General features: G+C 49.2%; 2 protein-coding genes across 4 annotated transcripts in view; one reads left to right on the forward strand and one right to left on the reverse strand.

The window, feature by feature from the left end:
• Positions 1-6834: 6834 nt before the first annotated feature.
• PNMA2 (PNMA family member 2) lies at positions 6835-13452 on the reverse strand. 3 transcript variants are annotated; one of them, XM_017961875.3, is made up of 3 exons: positions 13191-13452; positions 8926-9059; positions 6835-8620 (listed from the first exon to the last, which is right to left on the reverse strand). In XM_017961875.3, the coding sequence occupies exon 3, from the start codon at positions 8130-8132 to the stop codon at positions 7038-7040; it is 1095 nt and encodes a 364-aa protein (XP_017817364.1). In that variant the 5' UTR covers positions 8133-8620; positions 8926-9059; positions 13191-13452; the 3' UTR covers positions 6835-7037. The 3 variants fall into 3 exon arrangements, with proteins under 3 accessions (XP_017817364.1, XP_009210996.2, XP_017817365.1); XM_009212732.3 differs by having other exon boundaries at positions 9010-9059; positions 13191-13298; XM_017961876.2 differs by having other exon boundaries at positions 8983-9059; positions 13191-13298.
• DPYSL2 (dihydropyrimidinase like 2) overlaps positions 13406-16071 on the forward strand; it is a 146697-nt gene continuing 144031 nt past the window's right edge. Inside the window, exon 1 of the mRNA XM_003902566.5 lies at positions 13406-14054. Coding sequence (XP_003902615.1) covers positions 13701-14054 — 354 coding nt within the window. The 5' untranslated portion in view covers positions 13406-13700. The remainder of the gene's footprint in view (positions 14055-16071) is intronic.

The following is a 16071-nucleotide window of genomic DNA, read 5'->3' on the forward strand; positions in this document are numbered from 1 at the left end:
CTCCTGGATTCAAGTGATCCGCCCGCCTTGGCCTCCCAAAGTGTTGGGATTACAGGTGTGAGCCACCACACCAGGCCCTAAGTTTTAATTTCTGTTGCTTGGTCTTTTGTTTCTGATGTAGGGTGGCAATGCCTACAGTGCGTGAGGGGGTACGGTGTTAGGTATGATGTCCTCTGCCTCTCTTCTTATTCCTTCATCCGTATTAATTACCATCCTACCCCTGGGTCTGAGTGCTCTAAGCACCTCCTAAGTAGATGCCCAGTTAAGTTAGGGTATAACCTGCCCATTCTTGGAAAATGGTATATCCCCACCCTGGTAATAGAGGAAGTAGATGTGCCCAGCCTTACGCCTGCACTACAATTTTGATGGAGTCTTAAGTTGAACCAAAATATATTCTGGTTATGGGAGGAATACATTTCAGACCATGCCATTATGAATTCTGAAGCATCAGAGAACTTGTGGGCAAGGCTGGTGGAGGAGGAATAGCTCCCAAGTGGTTCAGCTACTGATAAACCTAGTGGTCCCAGTAGAAAAATATGACCTAGGGATTCCAGGGGGCTGCCAAGTAGCCCCTTTTGTAATTTACGAAAGCCCATACAAGGTCTTGGGAATAGCCTGTGAGACTCATACAGCTTTCCTTCTCATCCCACATTGCCACTTATAGGCCAAACTCAGACCAGTGACAGGGCTTGTGAATCCTAAGAATTACTACCTTAGCTTTAGACCCATAAATCACCTTGAACTTGGAAATGGCCTTGTCCATTCTGCATTGACAGATGTTATTCCTAAGATGGCAGCACACCTAGCTCTAGACACTTACAGTTACCTTAGGCTCATACAGAAGATTTTTATTTTGAACATAAAAATGTCCACTGACCAGTACTTGGAATAGTGAGCAGAGTCGCAAAGCTCCACAAATGTGATCAGAGGCTGACACTTTTGTATGGGATGCTGCCAGGCAGTGCAGTGCCACCGCTAGTCGGCAGAACCCAGCCCCCGGTACTCACCGGCCTGGTTTCCATAGCCTTGCTTATGCTCACTTACAATATAAAGTCTACTTTCGCAACAACTGCTTGTTAGTTCCAGAAAGCTTTTATTTTAGTTAATTGTGTTCATTGGGAAAGCTGTTGTGCCCAGAAACCAGGAAAAGCATTCAATGGAACATTCAGGCCACCGTAGAGCAGGGAGATCTGGTGGAATGGGATGGGGACCCCTTCCTGCCCCTTCCTTCCTGCGGTGGGACTACCTGCAGTGGCGCCCAGCCCCAGCACCCTGCACGGTCTGGTAACTCTTCCCCTTTGGTAAATTTTCCCTTCAAGTGGGAGGAGGGCAGATTGGGAAAAAGCCTCAGCTGCTGCTTCTGCTGCTTAAAGCAGTCCAGACAATTAATGGGCAGCTCCAGCTGCTATCCTGAAAGTGAGACTGAAATCTTACACCCTTTTTCCTTATGTTAAAATTGATTTCGGCATACACTTCTGTAATTTTTAAGACAGTGCCCATCTGGTAGGTCAGGGAACATTTGCATACAGCAAAGGAGTTGTGTCACACAGGTTAGGACCAGGACAGCTCCAGGGCCTGGTACCTAGGAAGGCTAGCTCCTTCCTCCCTCCCTCCCTCCCTCCTTCCTTCCCTTTCTTTTTTCTTTCTTCTTTCTTTTCTTTCTCTTTTCTTTCTTTCTTTTTTCTCTTTCTTTCTTTCTTTTTCTTTCTTCTTTCCTCTTCTTTCTTTTTCTTTCTTTCTTCTTTCTTTTTTTTTCCTTTTTTTCTTTTTGAGACAAGATCTCACTCTATCACCCAGGCTGGAGTCCAGTGGTGTGATCATGGCTCACTGCAGCCTCGACCTCCTGGGCTCAAGTGATCATCCTGCTTCAGCCTCCTAAGTAGCTGGGACCACAGGTGTGTGCCACCATGCATGACTAATTTATTTAAATTTTTTTTTTTGTAGAGATAGGGTCTTGCTATGTTACCAAGGCTGGTTGTGAACTTCTGGCTCAAGCGACCTCCCTGCCTCAGCCTCCCAAAGTGCTGAGACTACAGGCGTGAGCCAACCACACCCCGCCTGGAAAGGCTAGCTTCAGAAAAGCCCACTTATGGGCACCAGCTTTCCTCCAGAAGAGCATCTCCATGAGTATAAGTCTTCTCTGGGCAAACTCAAGGAATTCCTGACCCACCCTGACAGAGAGGGGGTAAGAGAGATGTCTGCCCTAATCCTGGGCCTTCAGACCAAAGATTCAGCTGGTGGCTAACATAAAACAAGCCTGCAGCACGTTCGACAGCACTTGTCTCAGATCTTCTTACCTAGCTTCTCCATTTCATTTCAGGCTCCACTCCTTCAAAACACTAGCTTCCAACCCTCTTTCCTATTCCAGTCTTGTAGGACTTCCTTGGATATGTCTCATGGTCATTGTATTTTTCTTCCTAGTTTTTGTTGCTTTAGATAACACCAGGCCACATTCAGCCCTAAAGGGACCCCTCCCTGCCTTGGCTTGTTTTGTCATTGCTTTGTCATTGCCATCATCCAGGCCTGTCAGGGACACTCCACAGCAGGTGGTGGGACAGAGCGGGTGAGCTTACGCCAGGAAGGAACAAATGTATTTGCAATGACAATGAGCTGGGAGGAATGCTACCACCACCTTCCAGCCTCTCTTGAGCTGGGGGAGACTGAGCCGCTTCCCCTCCAGGGTTTCACAGGCCACAGAGCACTGGGAGGAGGACCAGGGTTGAGTGCAGGAAGATGGTGACAAGGTATTCAGTAAGGACTCTGGTGTTCCAGGCTGGTTTGTATAGATACCATGGAACGTCCAGAAGGTAAGTTGGAAGCATAGCATAGCGGGTAAAGGAGAGCAAAACCGAGAGTTGCTGAGCAGTCTTGCATTTAGGATGGGCAGCAGAACACAAGAGGAGGGGTGGCCTGGTGGGCATGGCTGGTGCAGGTGCATGGCAGGTGACACCTAAGGCCTAAAGAGAGAGGAGTCTGATGGCCTGAGTCTTCACCAGACAGCCCTGGTGGAAAGTTATCCTCAGCTGTGATTCGAGAATCTCGGAGCCTGTATTTGAGAGTTAGGACTGGAGAAGTATGAAGTATAGGATGAGACCACCCCTTGGAGGGTTTGCTTGGGTGAGTATGAGATGGTATTAGGCCCCCTCGGGATATTCCTCTTTAATGGACTGGTCTGCAGTGTGTATGGCCCCGTGAAAGATGCTCCCTCATTGTACTTTAGAAAAAAGAGGAGAAGCAATTTCAAGAAGGCCAAAGGCAAAAGGAATTTCCCTCCATATACATCCATAGAATAAAAGGTGACTTCAGGTTGGGCACGGTGGCTCACGCCTGTAATCCCAGCACTTTGGGAGGCCAAGGCAGGTGGATAACCTGAGGCCAGGAGTTTGAGTCCAGCCTGATCAACAGAGTGAAACCCCGTCTCTACTAAAAATACAAAAACTTAGCTGGACCGTGGTGGTACACCCCTGTAATCCCAGCTACTCGGGAGGCTGAGGTATGAGAATCACTTGAAGCCAGTAGGCAGAGTTTGCAGTGAGCCGAGATTGCACCACTGTACTCCAGCATGGGTGACACTTTGTCTCAAAAAAAAAAAAAAAAAAAAAAAGAAGAAAAAAAGGGTTACTGCAGTCCAGAAAAGCAATATTCTACCTTCAGGGTCATTCACCCTTGGTAGAATAGAGCCTGGAAATTTATCTGTACGGTTACTTTCCTAAGCAAATGAGCTGGGGGGTCTCTGAGGCAACTGACCTCCATCTTTTGTTTCTGTATATTTTAAAAGAGAAATCAATGATGGGTGGATCAAGCTCTCTCTTGTCCCCAGAGACATAGTTCAAGTATTCTTATTCAAGCATTTTTTGCTTTCAGGTTTTCTTGCCTAGAGGATTCTAAGACCTTTTGACTTTAGCTTGATTTTCTCAAGTTATCTCTCAAAATTTTTCAGTAACAAAGCTCCTTCTTCAAGCAGTAGTTTATAGAGGCCACAATACAGGAATCAGAAAAACTTAGGATTTTATTAACATATATTTATTTTATAACTTCACATTTATAACATTTTACTTTGTATACTGTCAATAAATGACAATGAAACCATTTTCATAAATACAAAAACACATGAAATTAGGGAGTCATGGTAACCACCGCATCACTTTGGTCAAACAGTATTAAAAATATAATTTAGAAAGATAAATGATCACTAGTGATACCTTTAAAAAAATGCTTTTCTTACAATCTCAGGATATTCTTCAGTTAAACTGAACCACAATCAGAAAAAATAAGTAATTATTTAAAAGTCAAACCTCTCACAATTGTCAACAACTGCTGGAAGAGTCATCACAAATATAAAAAACAACAAGCACTCAAATTTACAATAAGAGCTGAAACGGTTTCTAACACCATGGTAGACTGGAAGTCAACTGGAAGCATATTAACTTGTGACCGCACAACTGTCAGGACAATAAAGAAAGCATGCATTGAATTGAGCAGACAGCAACATCATGAAAATCCTAAGCGCTTCAATGTATTGAGGGCTTTCCGTGTTCCAGATGTCATGCAACGTGCTTTAAAAGCATTAAGTCATTTGTTCATAACAACCGTGTACTCTCATCTTCTTATTTTTCAGATGTGGAAACTGATGTCTACAGAAGCTAAGCAATTTGCTTACAGTATGCACAAATCTACCACGAGACTACACATCAACTGTGTTGGAGCTTTGCCTAGCACATATAACTAAATGGTGCTCATCTGCACTGCACTCACACACTTACGTGATACACAGGTCTGACCTAAATACACAGGTCTGATCTAAACAGCCATGTGGTACTACCGCTTTTAAAATCTATGAACAATTAAAAGTTCAGATACGTACACAGACACCATAAAGGAAACTTTGCTCTAAGGTCTACACAAAATGAGCCCATCTGGAAATAAACGCAAACCTGGTGGTGAATGCTTCTGTGTTAAAATTTGGTTATCAGCCCGTTTGAATCTAGCTGTTATTCACTAGAGATTTAAAGAGTTTAGGCCGGGAGCGGTGGCTCACACCTGTAATCCCAGCACTTTGGGAGGCTGAGGTGAGCGGATCACTTGAGGTCAGGAGTTTGAGACCAGCCTGGCCAACATGGCGAAACCCCGTTTCTACTAAAAATACAAAAATTAGTTGGGCATGGTGGCGGGCGCCTGTAATCCCAGCTACTTGGGAGGCTGAGGCATGAGAATCACTTGAACCTGGGAGGCAGAGGTTTCAGTGAGCTGAGATTGTGCCACTGTACTCCAGCCTGGGCGATAGAGCAAGACTCAGTCTCAAAATAATAATAATAACAATTAAAAAAAAAAAGAGTTTAAAATACATTTTGGAGATGGAACTACTAGAAAATCTCTGCAGAACTGCAGAGCACAATGTGAAAGTCATCAAGATGGTGGAGGGTGGACTAGTGTGAGTCAAAGTTCTGGGCTTCTGTCTAGGCTCCATTACTTCTTAGCATTTTGGTGTTGAGGAGACCACTTAACCCATCTGAGCTTCAGTTTCTTTCTCTTTATAAAGAGCAAAATTATACCACAACAGGGTGGCTGTATACATTCAGTGAGATATACATGAAACACCTTGCACACAGTAGGCCCTCAATAAATGTGAGTTCCTTTTCTCTCCTCTTTGTCCTTTGTTGCCACTAAAAATCTTCTCTAAGCAAACCAGCCTGCTCACTAAATCCAAACCTGCCCTAAACACCTCTGCTCTTGAGCATGCTGTCCCCTTATGTCCCCCATTCTCTGGGGACACCTCTCAGGCTGTGGACCTCTTGAAAGCAGAACTTAGGTTGAGTCATCTGTGTCTTCAGGGCCCGACACAGCACCTAGTTCTGGGACCATCTATCTGACACCTAGCAGAAAGGCAGGAAGAACACTTCCCAGGTTAAAACAACACAATAACGACAATATCAACAAAAACCTGCAAGCGGAGATGGTCCTATTCACTGGGTGATGACACTTTTATTGGGGTGATGAACTTAATTCACACAAAGGATTAGTTAGCCTTTTACCTGTCTAGATCATCTCATCTAGACTGGAACCTGTCTGAGGGCAGGGCCCATTTTGTTGGTTTATAACTGCTCAACTGTAGGTTATAGCTGTAGTCTTGTAACTCCTTGAACTGTGTCTCACAAAGCCAGGTACTCAGGGAGAATTTGCTGATTTAAGGAAGCGAAACACCTGACAAGTCAAACAGCTTTATTTTTCAAACATATTACAAAAGGTATTTTTTTTTTTTTTTTTTTTTTTTTGACTGCCAATTCTTTCTTCTATGGTATGGGCCAATTCTGGTCTACTTGGGATTATGTAAAGAAAATTGGAAGTACAAGTGTTTCAGATTCCTTCAGGCTTACTATCTAATATTTGGAGTTTAATCTTTTGTTCATTAATAATCTACAAAGGGTCTAAGAAACTCCTAGATATTTTTTCTTAAAAAGAAAAATCAAGGGCCAGGCATGGTGGTTCATGCCTATAATCCCAGCACTTTGGGAGGCCGAGTTGGGCACATCATTTGAGCCTAGGAGTTCCAGACCAGCCTGAGCAACACAAAACCCTGTCTCTACCAAGAAACAAAAGAATAGTTAGGCGTGGTGGTCCATGCCTGTAGTCCCAGGTACTTGGGAGGCTAAGGTGTGAGGATCACCTGAGCCTGAGCCTGGGAAGTCAAGGCTGCAGTGAGCCACTGCACTCCAGCCTGGGTGATAAGAGTGAGACCCAAGAAATAAAGAAGAAAGAGAAAAAGAAAAATAGGAAGGAAGGCAGGAAGGAAGGAAGGAAGGAAGGAAGGAGAGAAGGAGAGGAGAGAAGGAGGGAGGCAGGGAAGGAAGGGAGGGAGGGAGGAAGGAAGGAAGGAAGGAAGGAAGGAAGGAAGGAAGGAAGGAAAGGAAGGTCAATAATTGGCTGTCATGCTTTGATTTTAGTCCCATACATTAAAGAAAAAAAAATTTAAAGGTCTTAGCCTAGTAAAGTGAATGTCCCTAGGCCCACTGGCTATGGGTCCTGCCCCCAGGTGGTTTTCAGTCCTCCCCTTCATGATTCCAGCCGCCATAGCCATCTCCTTCCTCTGGCTCTTCGATACTCTCATTCTCAAAAGAGGCCTCTTCCTCCTCTTCTTCCCGTATTACCTTCATTAGCTCAAGGAAGTTGGGGGGCGGGCCCTGATCCTTCAGCTCCCTAAGCCGGCACCACAGCATCTGGTTAAGAGTGGCCCCAGCCATGACCTGCTCCAGGCGGACCTGGTCCGCAATACGCCGAGGGATGGCGCGTTTCTCCACCGCTCTTCGGAGCAGGGTTTCTAACCGTAACACATAGGCTGAGACCTTCTCTCCTTCCTCCTGATAGGTCTTCAGATACCTCACCTGGGCTGTCCTGCGGCTCTCTAGGTTCCCAAACACCTGCTTAAAGGCCTCCAAACACTCTTCTACACTGATGGACGGGTTGTCCGCCTGCACTATGTGCATGAGGTCCAGGGCAGGGCCCCGCAGGCTTTCTGCCAGCCACCTTTTCTTTTCTGCCTCTGTTACTGGCCACTCTTTGACTATCTCCGTGGCCTGTTCCAACCAGACCTCAAAGGGCTCTTCCTCTGGGGCCGGGACAGCACTCCCAGAGAACACTCGCAGTTTCCGGTATCTCATAGGTAGCAGGGGCTGAGGCGCCTGTGCCATTGCCTGTCCCAACAAATGGGCCAGTAATTCTGGTGAGATGCAGGGCACTGTGGCTGGAGACATGCCCTCGTGCCCCAGGGCTCGAAACATACCTGAGACCGTCTGCCCCTCTTTTTCTAGAAAGAGGTTCAGTCTTTCCAGAAACTCAGTGTCCTGATTAGGGGTCTTAAAGACCACCTTCCAGACACCCCCCTTTCCCTGGACCTCACTGGGAATGGCCGAGACATCAGTATCTTCCAGAAGCTCTAGTAAGACAGCATTGGCATTCTCCTGCTTCCGGAATATCTTGCCAAGCAGTCTATACCTGCCCAGAGACTTTAAAGTCTCCTGAAGGACCTCCTGAATCTCAGCCTCCTCATAGTCCGCCGGTATCCCCGTAACCATCAGTGACTTCTGCTCATCCACACTCATTATCCTGCACCAGTCCTCTAACAGCGCCAGCGCCATTGTCCCAAGAACTGACCCCCTCTGACTCTACGGGCACCAATTTGTTAGTGGGGCAGCTATGCACTGACTTAGTATTGAAAATATCCTGAATGAGCGGCTAACCTTAGAACCCACCAGTGAATGGGTCCCAGACTAGGTCACTCAAAGACAGTCCCAAAGTTTTCTGGACAAATGACCCTGGCCTCCTCAGTGGCAAGAACTCAGGACTTCTTGTCTTTAGACCTGACCCAGGTGGGCAGGTTGTATCTCAGTTCTAACCACACCTCTGTCCACAGCTCTGAAGTTTGGTTGCGGATGATCTTCTCAAAGATGCTGGCAGCCACGTGGCGCTGACCCTTCTGGGATAGTTGAGGCACCTGGGTCAACTGCTTTCTCCACAGCCTCCTGGTCTCCGATGTCTCGTCTCTCTCCAGTTGGTGGGAAAATGCCTTCCACTCTGGTACCCAGAACTCTTGGAGAGAAGCCTCCCAGCAGGGTGGCTTGGAACCCTGGTGAAACAATGTTCAGTTTTACTACATAGTGCTCTCTTTCCCTGGAAGCATCCATACTCTAGTCTGGAATGGAACTGGGGGCAGATGGGGGTTCTGCTTCACACTGTGCTTGCATTCATCCCACTCTTGTCACACCCCTTGTTTGCTTACTGTGACTTTTTTTCTCCTGAGGACTCCAATGAAATCTGGCGTTCCCACCATATGCTCATCAGACCTGTTGATTAATATCTGAGCCCCAGTTAAGGACAGGATTCAAGGTCTTTGCCATGTGAAAGATGAAATCAGGAGATGGGGCTAAATACCTGTCTATGTGTTCCCAAGTGTTCCGCAAGAGGTGAGGAGCTTATTTATTCATTCACCTTTTAGCACAGGAAGACGTCACCCACCTCCACACAATGGTGTGTCTGGCTCTTAGCTCCAGCCAAGCCAAGCTGCCCTGTTACACATAAATAAGAAGAACAGGTATTTATGCTTCATTAATATTCAGCAGGAAGACTGTTAATGCACTTATTCAAAAATAGGACAATCTTTCACAATACTACTCAGTATTAAGTTGCTTTACCTCTTTGATTAACAAAACTAATTAGGAATCACTCAAACGTTTAAAAATAGTTTAATCTAGGTATAACAATTCGGGGGAAAAAAACCTCAGGGCCGACTAAGTTAAATTGGGAATTATGAATTAATTCTCTCTTGTTGTCTCTGGAAGGTTTTGCAAACACACATTTGGGCTTTGCTTTTGCTATGAACAGTAAGTGAAATAGTTTGAATGTTTGTCCCCTCCAAATCTCATGGTGAAATGTGATCCCCAGTGTTGAAGGTGGGGCCTGGTGGGATGTGTTTGTGTCATGAGAGTGGATCCCTTATGAATGGCCTGGTGCCATTCTTGGGGTAATGAGTGGGTTCTTGTTCTATTAGTTTCCTCGAGATCTGATTGTTAAAAACAGACTGGCACCTCCCTCCCCTCACTCTTGCTCCCTTTCTTGCCACATCTGCTCCCCCTTTGCCTTCTGCTATGACTGGAAGCTTCCTGAGGGGTCACCAGACGCAGATGCCAGCACCATACTTCTTGTACAGCCTGCCAAACTGTGACCCAAATAAGCCTCTTTATAAATTATCCAGCCTCAGGTATTCCTTTATAGAAACACAAAATAGACTTAAGACAGTAAGTTACTAACACAACACTCCCCAAGCATTTGTGTCTGTTTCTGTTTTTTGAGACAGGGTCTCACTCTGTTGCCTAGGCTGGAATGCAGTTGTGTAAACATGGCTCACTGTAGCCTTGACCTCTCCTGGGCTCAAGCAATCCTTCCACCTCAACCTCCTGACTACCTGGGACCACAGGCACATGCCACCATGCCTGGCTAGTTTTTAAATTTTGCATAGAGATGGAGTCTCCCTACGTTGTCCAGCCTGGTCTCAAACTCCTGGGCTCAAGCAATCATCCCACCACAGCCTCTCACAGTGCTGAATTATGCACATCAACCACCACACCCAGCCTTTCTTAACATTTGAACTTTAACCCATCATTTGAGAAAAAAGAAAAAAGGAGGAAGCACGCCTATCAAGGAGTTTGTTCTGGAGAACATGTGGGGATTAGAGAACATAAAAAAGTTAGAGTTGTCCAGGCTCGGTGACTCACGCCTGTAATCCCAGCACTTTGGGAAGCCGAGGTGGGTAGATCACCTGAGGTCAGGAGTTTGAAACCAGCCTGGCCAACGTGGCGAAACGCTGTCTCTACTAAAAATACATAATTTAGCTGGGTGTGGTGGTGCGTGCCTGTAATCCCAGCTACTTGGGAGGCTGAGGCAGGAGAATCGCTTGAACCTGGGAGGTGGAAGCTGCAGTGAGCCGAGATCGTACCACTGCACTCTAACCTGAGTAACAGAACGAGACTCTGTCTCAAAAAAAAAAAAAAAAAGTTAGAGTTCCTAATACCTCCCAGTTACTGCTGCGGAGTATGTGTTAAGGGGCTACAACCATTTCCCCCTTGGCCTAAACATCTTCATCAACTCGAATGGGGGCCATACGCCACGGTGCTGTCCTGTAACTCTATCAGCAGTGCTCCTGCTGTGGGCACATCTCCTCAGTCTTCTGGGAGGTGCTGAAGGCACCAGCGGTGCCAGAGAGCCAGGAGGGCAAAATGCTGCTTCACCCTGTGCCCAGGAGTCTCACAGACCTGAGACTGCTGACTTCTCCATGCCTGACATTTCCTTTCTAAAATGTGGGGGCTGTGAGGGAGGGGCAAGTACAGTGGCTCACACCTGTAAACCTAGCACTTTGGGAGACCAAGGCGGGAGGATCACTTGAGCCCGGGAGTTTGAGACCAGCCTGGGCAACACAGTGAGACCCTGTCTCTACAAAAAGGAAAATAAAAAAATTAGCTGGGCGTGTGGCAGTCGCCTGTAGTCCCAACTACTTGGGAGGCTGAGGAGGGAGCCGAGCGGATAAAGGCTACAGTAAGCTGCGTTTGCACCACTGCATTCCAGCCTAGGTGACAGTGTGAGACTCTGTCTGAAAACAAAAACCAACATATAAAAACAACTGGGGGCAACCTTCCTCCCCACTGGGATATTTAGAGGAAACAGGGAATGTAAAAAGATACTGCCCAGGAAAAAGCATCTCTACGGTCTACAGAATGACTGCCATGCTGAAGTTAGGCTGTCTTCGGATGACTCTTCCTCCCAATGTGACCTGCAGTGTGACATTCAAATAAAAACATGGCAAAAAACACCCTTGATATACAATAGGGCCATGGATGGAAATATCTGGATACGGTAGAAATAGAAGAACCTTGTATTTTCTCACATAAAGGGGGTCACAGGACAAGCTGGAAAAGAAGCCAGACTTTGAGGTGGAAGACCTCACTGGAATTGGTGGATCATTTAACTAAATACCCAACCTTGGCGATGGGCCCCAAGCTCTCTTAATCTGTTTCTTAACCTGGAAAGCAGTGCTGATAAGGCACGCATCTCAGAGGGGCTGTGAGGAGGAAATGATGTACTTCATTTCCTTGGAATGAAGAAGGAAGCACTTTTTTCAAATGCTTTATTCAAATGCAAAGCACATCTGGCGCTAAGTCCAAAATGCGCCCTCGGGTTCTCTCAGCCCCTCCACTGCTATATTCTTCTTCCTCAGTCTCTCTTTCTCATCCGGAGACGCCTTTCCACCTATCACGGTGGGCTGATCTTCAAACTGCGATTGGTTGTCAACCAGATGTAACTCTATTCACCAAACTATCTCTCACAATTGGATGGTGGGGGTGGTTGGTAACCGCATTTAATCCTGGGCTGACAATGGGATTGGATTCTTGGTTACACGGCCCTGCGCGGTCGCCCTGCGGTAAATGGCCTCTCAGCCCAAACCCACCCTGGTTTACTGAGCATGCCCAGACCTCCCTCCCGGGCCACCAAAGGAGGGGCACCATTTCTGCAGGATTTTGCCACTGTGGAAAGAGAGGCGGAGCTGTCATCGCGCAGAGGCAGGGACTGATACGCGGAAAGGACGTGGAGATGGGAATAAGTAATGAAGGACCCGCATTGACCGTGTTAGCACACAAATCTAATTGCCCTCTGGTGCAAACTTACCACCCTGTGGCCGTGGCTCAGCTACCTGCACACACACACCAAGTTCCTACACACCTTTCCCCCGCTTGGCCCCACACAATTCATGGCACTCACAGCCCACATCCTACCTCCTTCTCCGCACCAGATACGCACCCGCACTCACTCCCCAAACACGTGGCATCTGGTAACCTGGGAAACGCCGCGGCGGTGGCGCAGTGCGCAACAGGGGCGGGGGAATCAGGCGGGGCACTGGGGCGAGGGAAGCTGGAGATTTGGGGAGGGGGTTTCTATTTGTTTTTTCGCCCACTTTTTGTTTTTTGTTTTTTTGGTGGGGGAAGCAGAATAAACCAAACCGCGACACGTTCCTGCGCCCTTCTTGGTGCAGTGGCGCAGACATGGTCCATGGCGCCTTGGGCAATAGAGCAGGTCTGCACCCCCTCTCTAAGTCGTGGCACTGGGCTGGAATTCCCGACTGCACCCTTTGCTACACCCCCATAGACCACAGACCTGCATCTCTCTCTATGTTCCTCTCCCATCTGCTACGCCCCTCTGCATTTCTTCCCGCCATGTTGTGTGTCCCCCAACTCCCCCGTCACCCCAACCACACCAAAGTGGATGCACGAAGCGGGAACCTTCTCGTTTCAGTCTCTGCTCCGTGCAGCCTGCCAAGGCGAGTGGGCAAACTGAAGCTTGGGTGTCCAGCGTCTTGGCTGCCCCCCTCCTGTCCACCCTGCGTGTGCTACCCCTTGTTCATCTTCAGTGTCACCCCCCTTCTCATATCCTGAGTAGCCTGGCGCATGGCTTGTCCCCTTTTCCCATCCATCAGCTCACACCCAGGGTAACGGGGCGGGAGCCCTATCCGCAGTGCGCCCTCGCCCCCGGCCCACCTCCGCCATGCGACGGGGCAGAGGCGCCTGGACCAGGCAGGTGGAGGAGAGGGGCACTGGGGCAGAAGGCTGCGCCCTCGGGTCCTCACTCCGCGTGCCCTGCCCAATACTTACCCAGGCGCGGAGAGCGGTCAGCAGGCCCTCTGCTCCGCATCCATTAGCTGGTGGTCTGGCCGCTTCACTTCCGGAGCGCGGGGCTAGGGGCGGTGCCGCCCTCCCCTCTCTCTCTCCTTCCCTCCCCTCCAGCCCTCCCCTGCGCGCTGCTCCCCTCCCCGGCGCCGCGCCCCACCCACGCCTCCCTCCTCCCCGCGCTGCCGGGAACTGGCAGCCTCTCGGCTCCCGCAGCCGCCGCGGACGCCCTCCCAGATCCAACTTTGCCGCTTCCCCGAGCTCGCGCTGTAGCCGCGGGGGGCGTGGGCAGGGAGGGGAGAAGCGGGGTCAGGGGGAGGGACCGGGAGGGTGGGTCGCCGGCTCGCCAGCCCTCCTTCCTTTCTGTGCACCTTGCGGTGGGCGGCGAGCGGCAGCCGCGGCAGCAGCTAGGGGGCTTGTGCACACAGCAAGGGAGAGTTAGGGACTGGCAGACGGACGGACGGACGGCGAGGACCCTCCCTGAGCCCCCGAGCCATGGCCGAGAGAAAGCAATCCGGGAAGGCGGCAGAGGACGAAGAGGTCCCTGCCTTTTTTAAAAACCTGGGCTCCGGCAGCCCCAAGCCCCGGCAGAAATTCTGTGGCATGTTCTGCCCGGTGGAAGGGTCCTCGGAGAACAAGACCATCGACTTCGACTCGCTGTCGGTGGGCCGGGGCTCGGGGCAAGTGGTGGCTCAGCAGCGGGACGTCGCCCACTTGGGTCCGGACCCGCAGCCGCCGTACTCGCGGCAGGGACGGCGCGCCGGCGGGGAGCCATCTGTTGAATCGAGCCGGAAGGTGGAGATCCGGAGGGCCTCGGGCAAGGAAGCCCTGCAGAACATCTACGACCAGGTCGGTGTGGGGGTGGGGGGTGGAGACGGAGGACGGGGCTCGGGGATCGCCCCTCCCTCGCCCCTGAGCCCGGCGCGCCCGCCTTCATGCCCCGCCCTGTACCTCGTCTCCCGCATCTGCACGCGCACCCCGCCCTACCCGCCCCTTCTCCGCGCAGGGTGCGGCGAGGCTCGGGCTGGGCGGTGGGCGACCGTGAGCCCACAAAGGCTGCCCGAGTCTCCTTGAGCTTGGGAGGTGGGGGGTGGGCGTAGGGGATGGGCTGATCACTTGCTGGGGCGGGCGGTGGTCGCCTGGGAGGGGGTTGGCCGAGGTTCCATTCTTCTGAAATCCTCCCGGGCGGCTTCCGATGGCAGCTGCGACTGGGTGCCCCACCCTTTTTTTGAGGCGGCTCGGAGCGTGCGGTGGAGGCTTTGCGTGAAGGCCCGCGGCTCCCCGGTGGTCGGGAGGGGTGGGGGTTCAGACGGCCGCTCCCCGCAGCCTCCGCCGGCGCCTTCTGCGCTCACGTCCTGAGCTCCGAGGCCAGGACCATGGTCAGCGCCCCCCGGACCGCCTCAGAGCACCACACCGCCCTTGACTCCTGCTCGCAGCTTGAGAAGAGCCAGGGAGGCCGTGGAGTCGCCCGAGGAAACCGAGACGCTCCTAAATAGCCTATGTGGGGAACAAAGTTCCAATAAGTGTCTCAGCCAGGGCTTCACGGAGCTCTCCCCAAACCGCTATGTGGGAGGCGCTTTAGGAACCGGGGAACTAAGTGGATTATGTTCAAAGGGTCAAAAAGACAAGAAAAGGGGGAAAACCCCTCGCATTCGAAATAGACTATCGAAGAAGACTAAACCCCCTCTTCCTGTGTTAATGGGGGAAACAAAGGCCGTTTTGGTCACTCTTGATTTTAAAAAATGTTTGTCACTTTCTGACATATATGAACAGTGAGCATTTTCAGCGCAGTAATAATCTCACACCACAATTCTCTCTTTATCTGAGTGATCCTTACACTAGTGTAATTCTTTTCCACAGCCTTAATTTCTTAACTGATAATTTACAATGCAAAATGTTTTAACACGTTTTCTGTTTCTCTCCCATGTCTGGTGGTAAAAATGAGAAGTCAATCAATGAATGATTATTGATTGAATACCTATCGTGCGCCTTGCCTTGTAGGGCAGGGGGAAGGTTAGTTGTACAAAGTGCAAGAGGTTTCTTCTTCTCAGAAGGCTTCCAGAGTAGTTGGGAGTGGTCTATACATATTCAGTGAGGGATCCCACAAGCATTTACATTTGTGTACTTACAGTGACAGCCTTTGAGAACAATGCAGAGTTGGTGATGATGGTTGGGGCATGATGTGACTGTTTGCTGATGTGACATAGAGTTTTGACTTTTGTAGGGTCAAGTCTAGGAAATATAAGCCACTTGCAGTCATTTGTAAAAGGTGTCACAACTAATAATTTATATCCACCCCCAGCCCTGCCCTCTAATTTGTTCATGTAAGGGAGTGTCTCATATCCATATTTCACTATGAGTCAACCAGAAGAACCTAAACCCAAAAAACTTGCTTTGTTCCAAGTGATCAGACAATTGAAGTAAAAGTTTCTAATAATTTAACTTATACTGAAAGCTGAGTGTGTGTGAAACACTTCCCTATGTGAATACATTGGGTGAGGGCCAAAATCATACAGCATCGTGGTTGAGTGAGTAGCCTCATGCATGGCGAGTTGTGCTGGTGATTCTAATGTCCTAGACAAAGCAGAAAAAACAACTGGAGAATAAAGAAGAGATCATGTAAAAAATGGCAGATCAGAGGATAGGGGTTGAAAGTGGCCACCCCTATCATGATAGCAGTGAATTAAAACTCAAGTTTGAAAGGCATAGTTTCATCGGGTTGAATAACACTTCTTTTTTCTTGGCCATTTGGACGCTTAGATGTTTGAAATTCTAAATTGTAAATCTAAGGCACACAGAGGGGGAGATTTGAAGAGAAAAATACGCAAACGAACCACCAGGCAATTTTAGATTGCAATCCACATTG

Source organism: Papio anubis, chromosome 8 (assembly GCF_008728515.1).
Source record: "Papio anubis isolate 15944 chromosome 8, Panubis1.0, whole genome shotgun sequence".
NCBI lineage: Eukaryota > Metazoa > Chordata > Mammalia > Primates > Cercopithecidae > Papio > Papio anubis.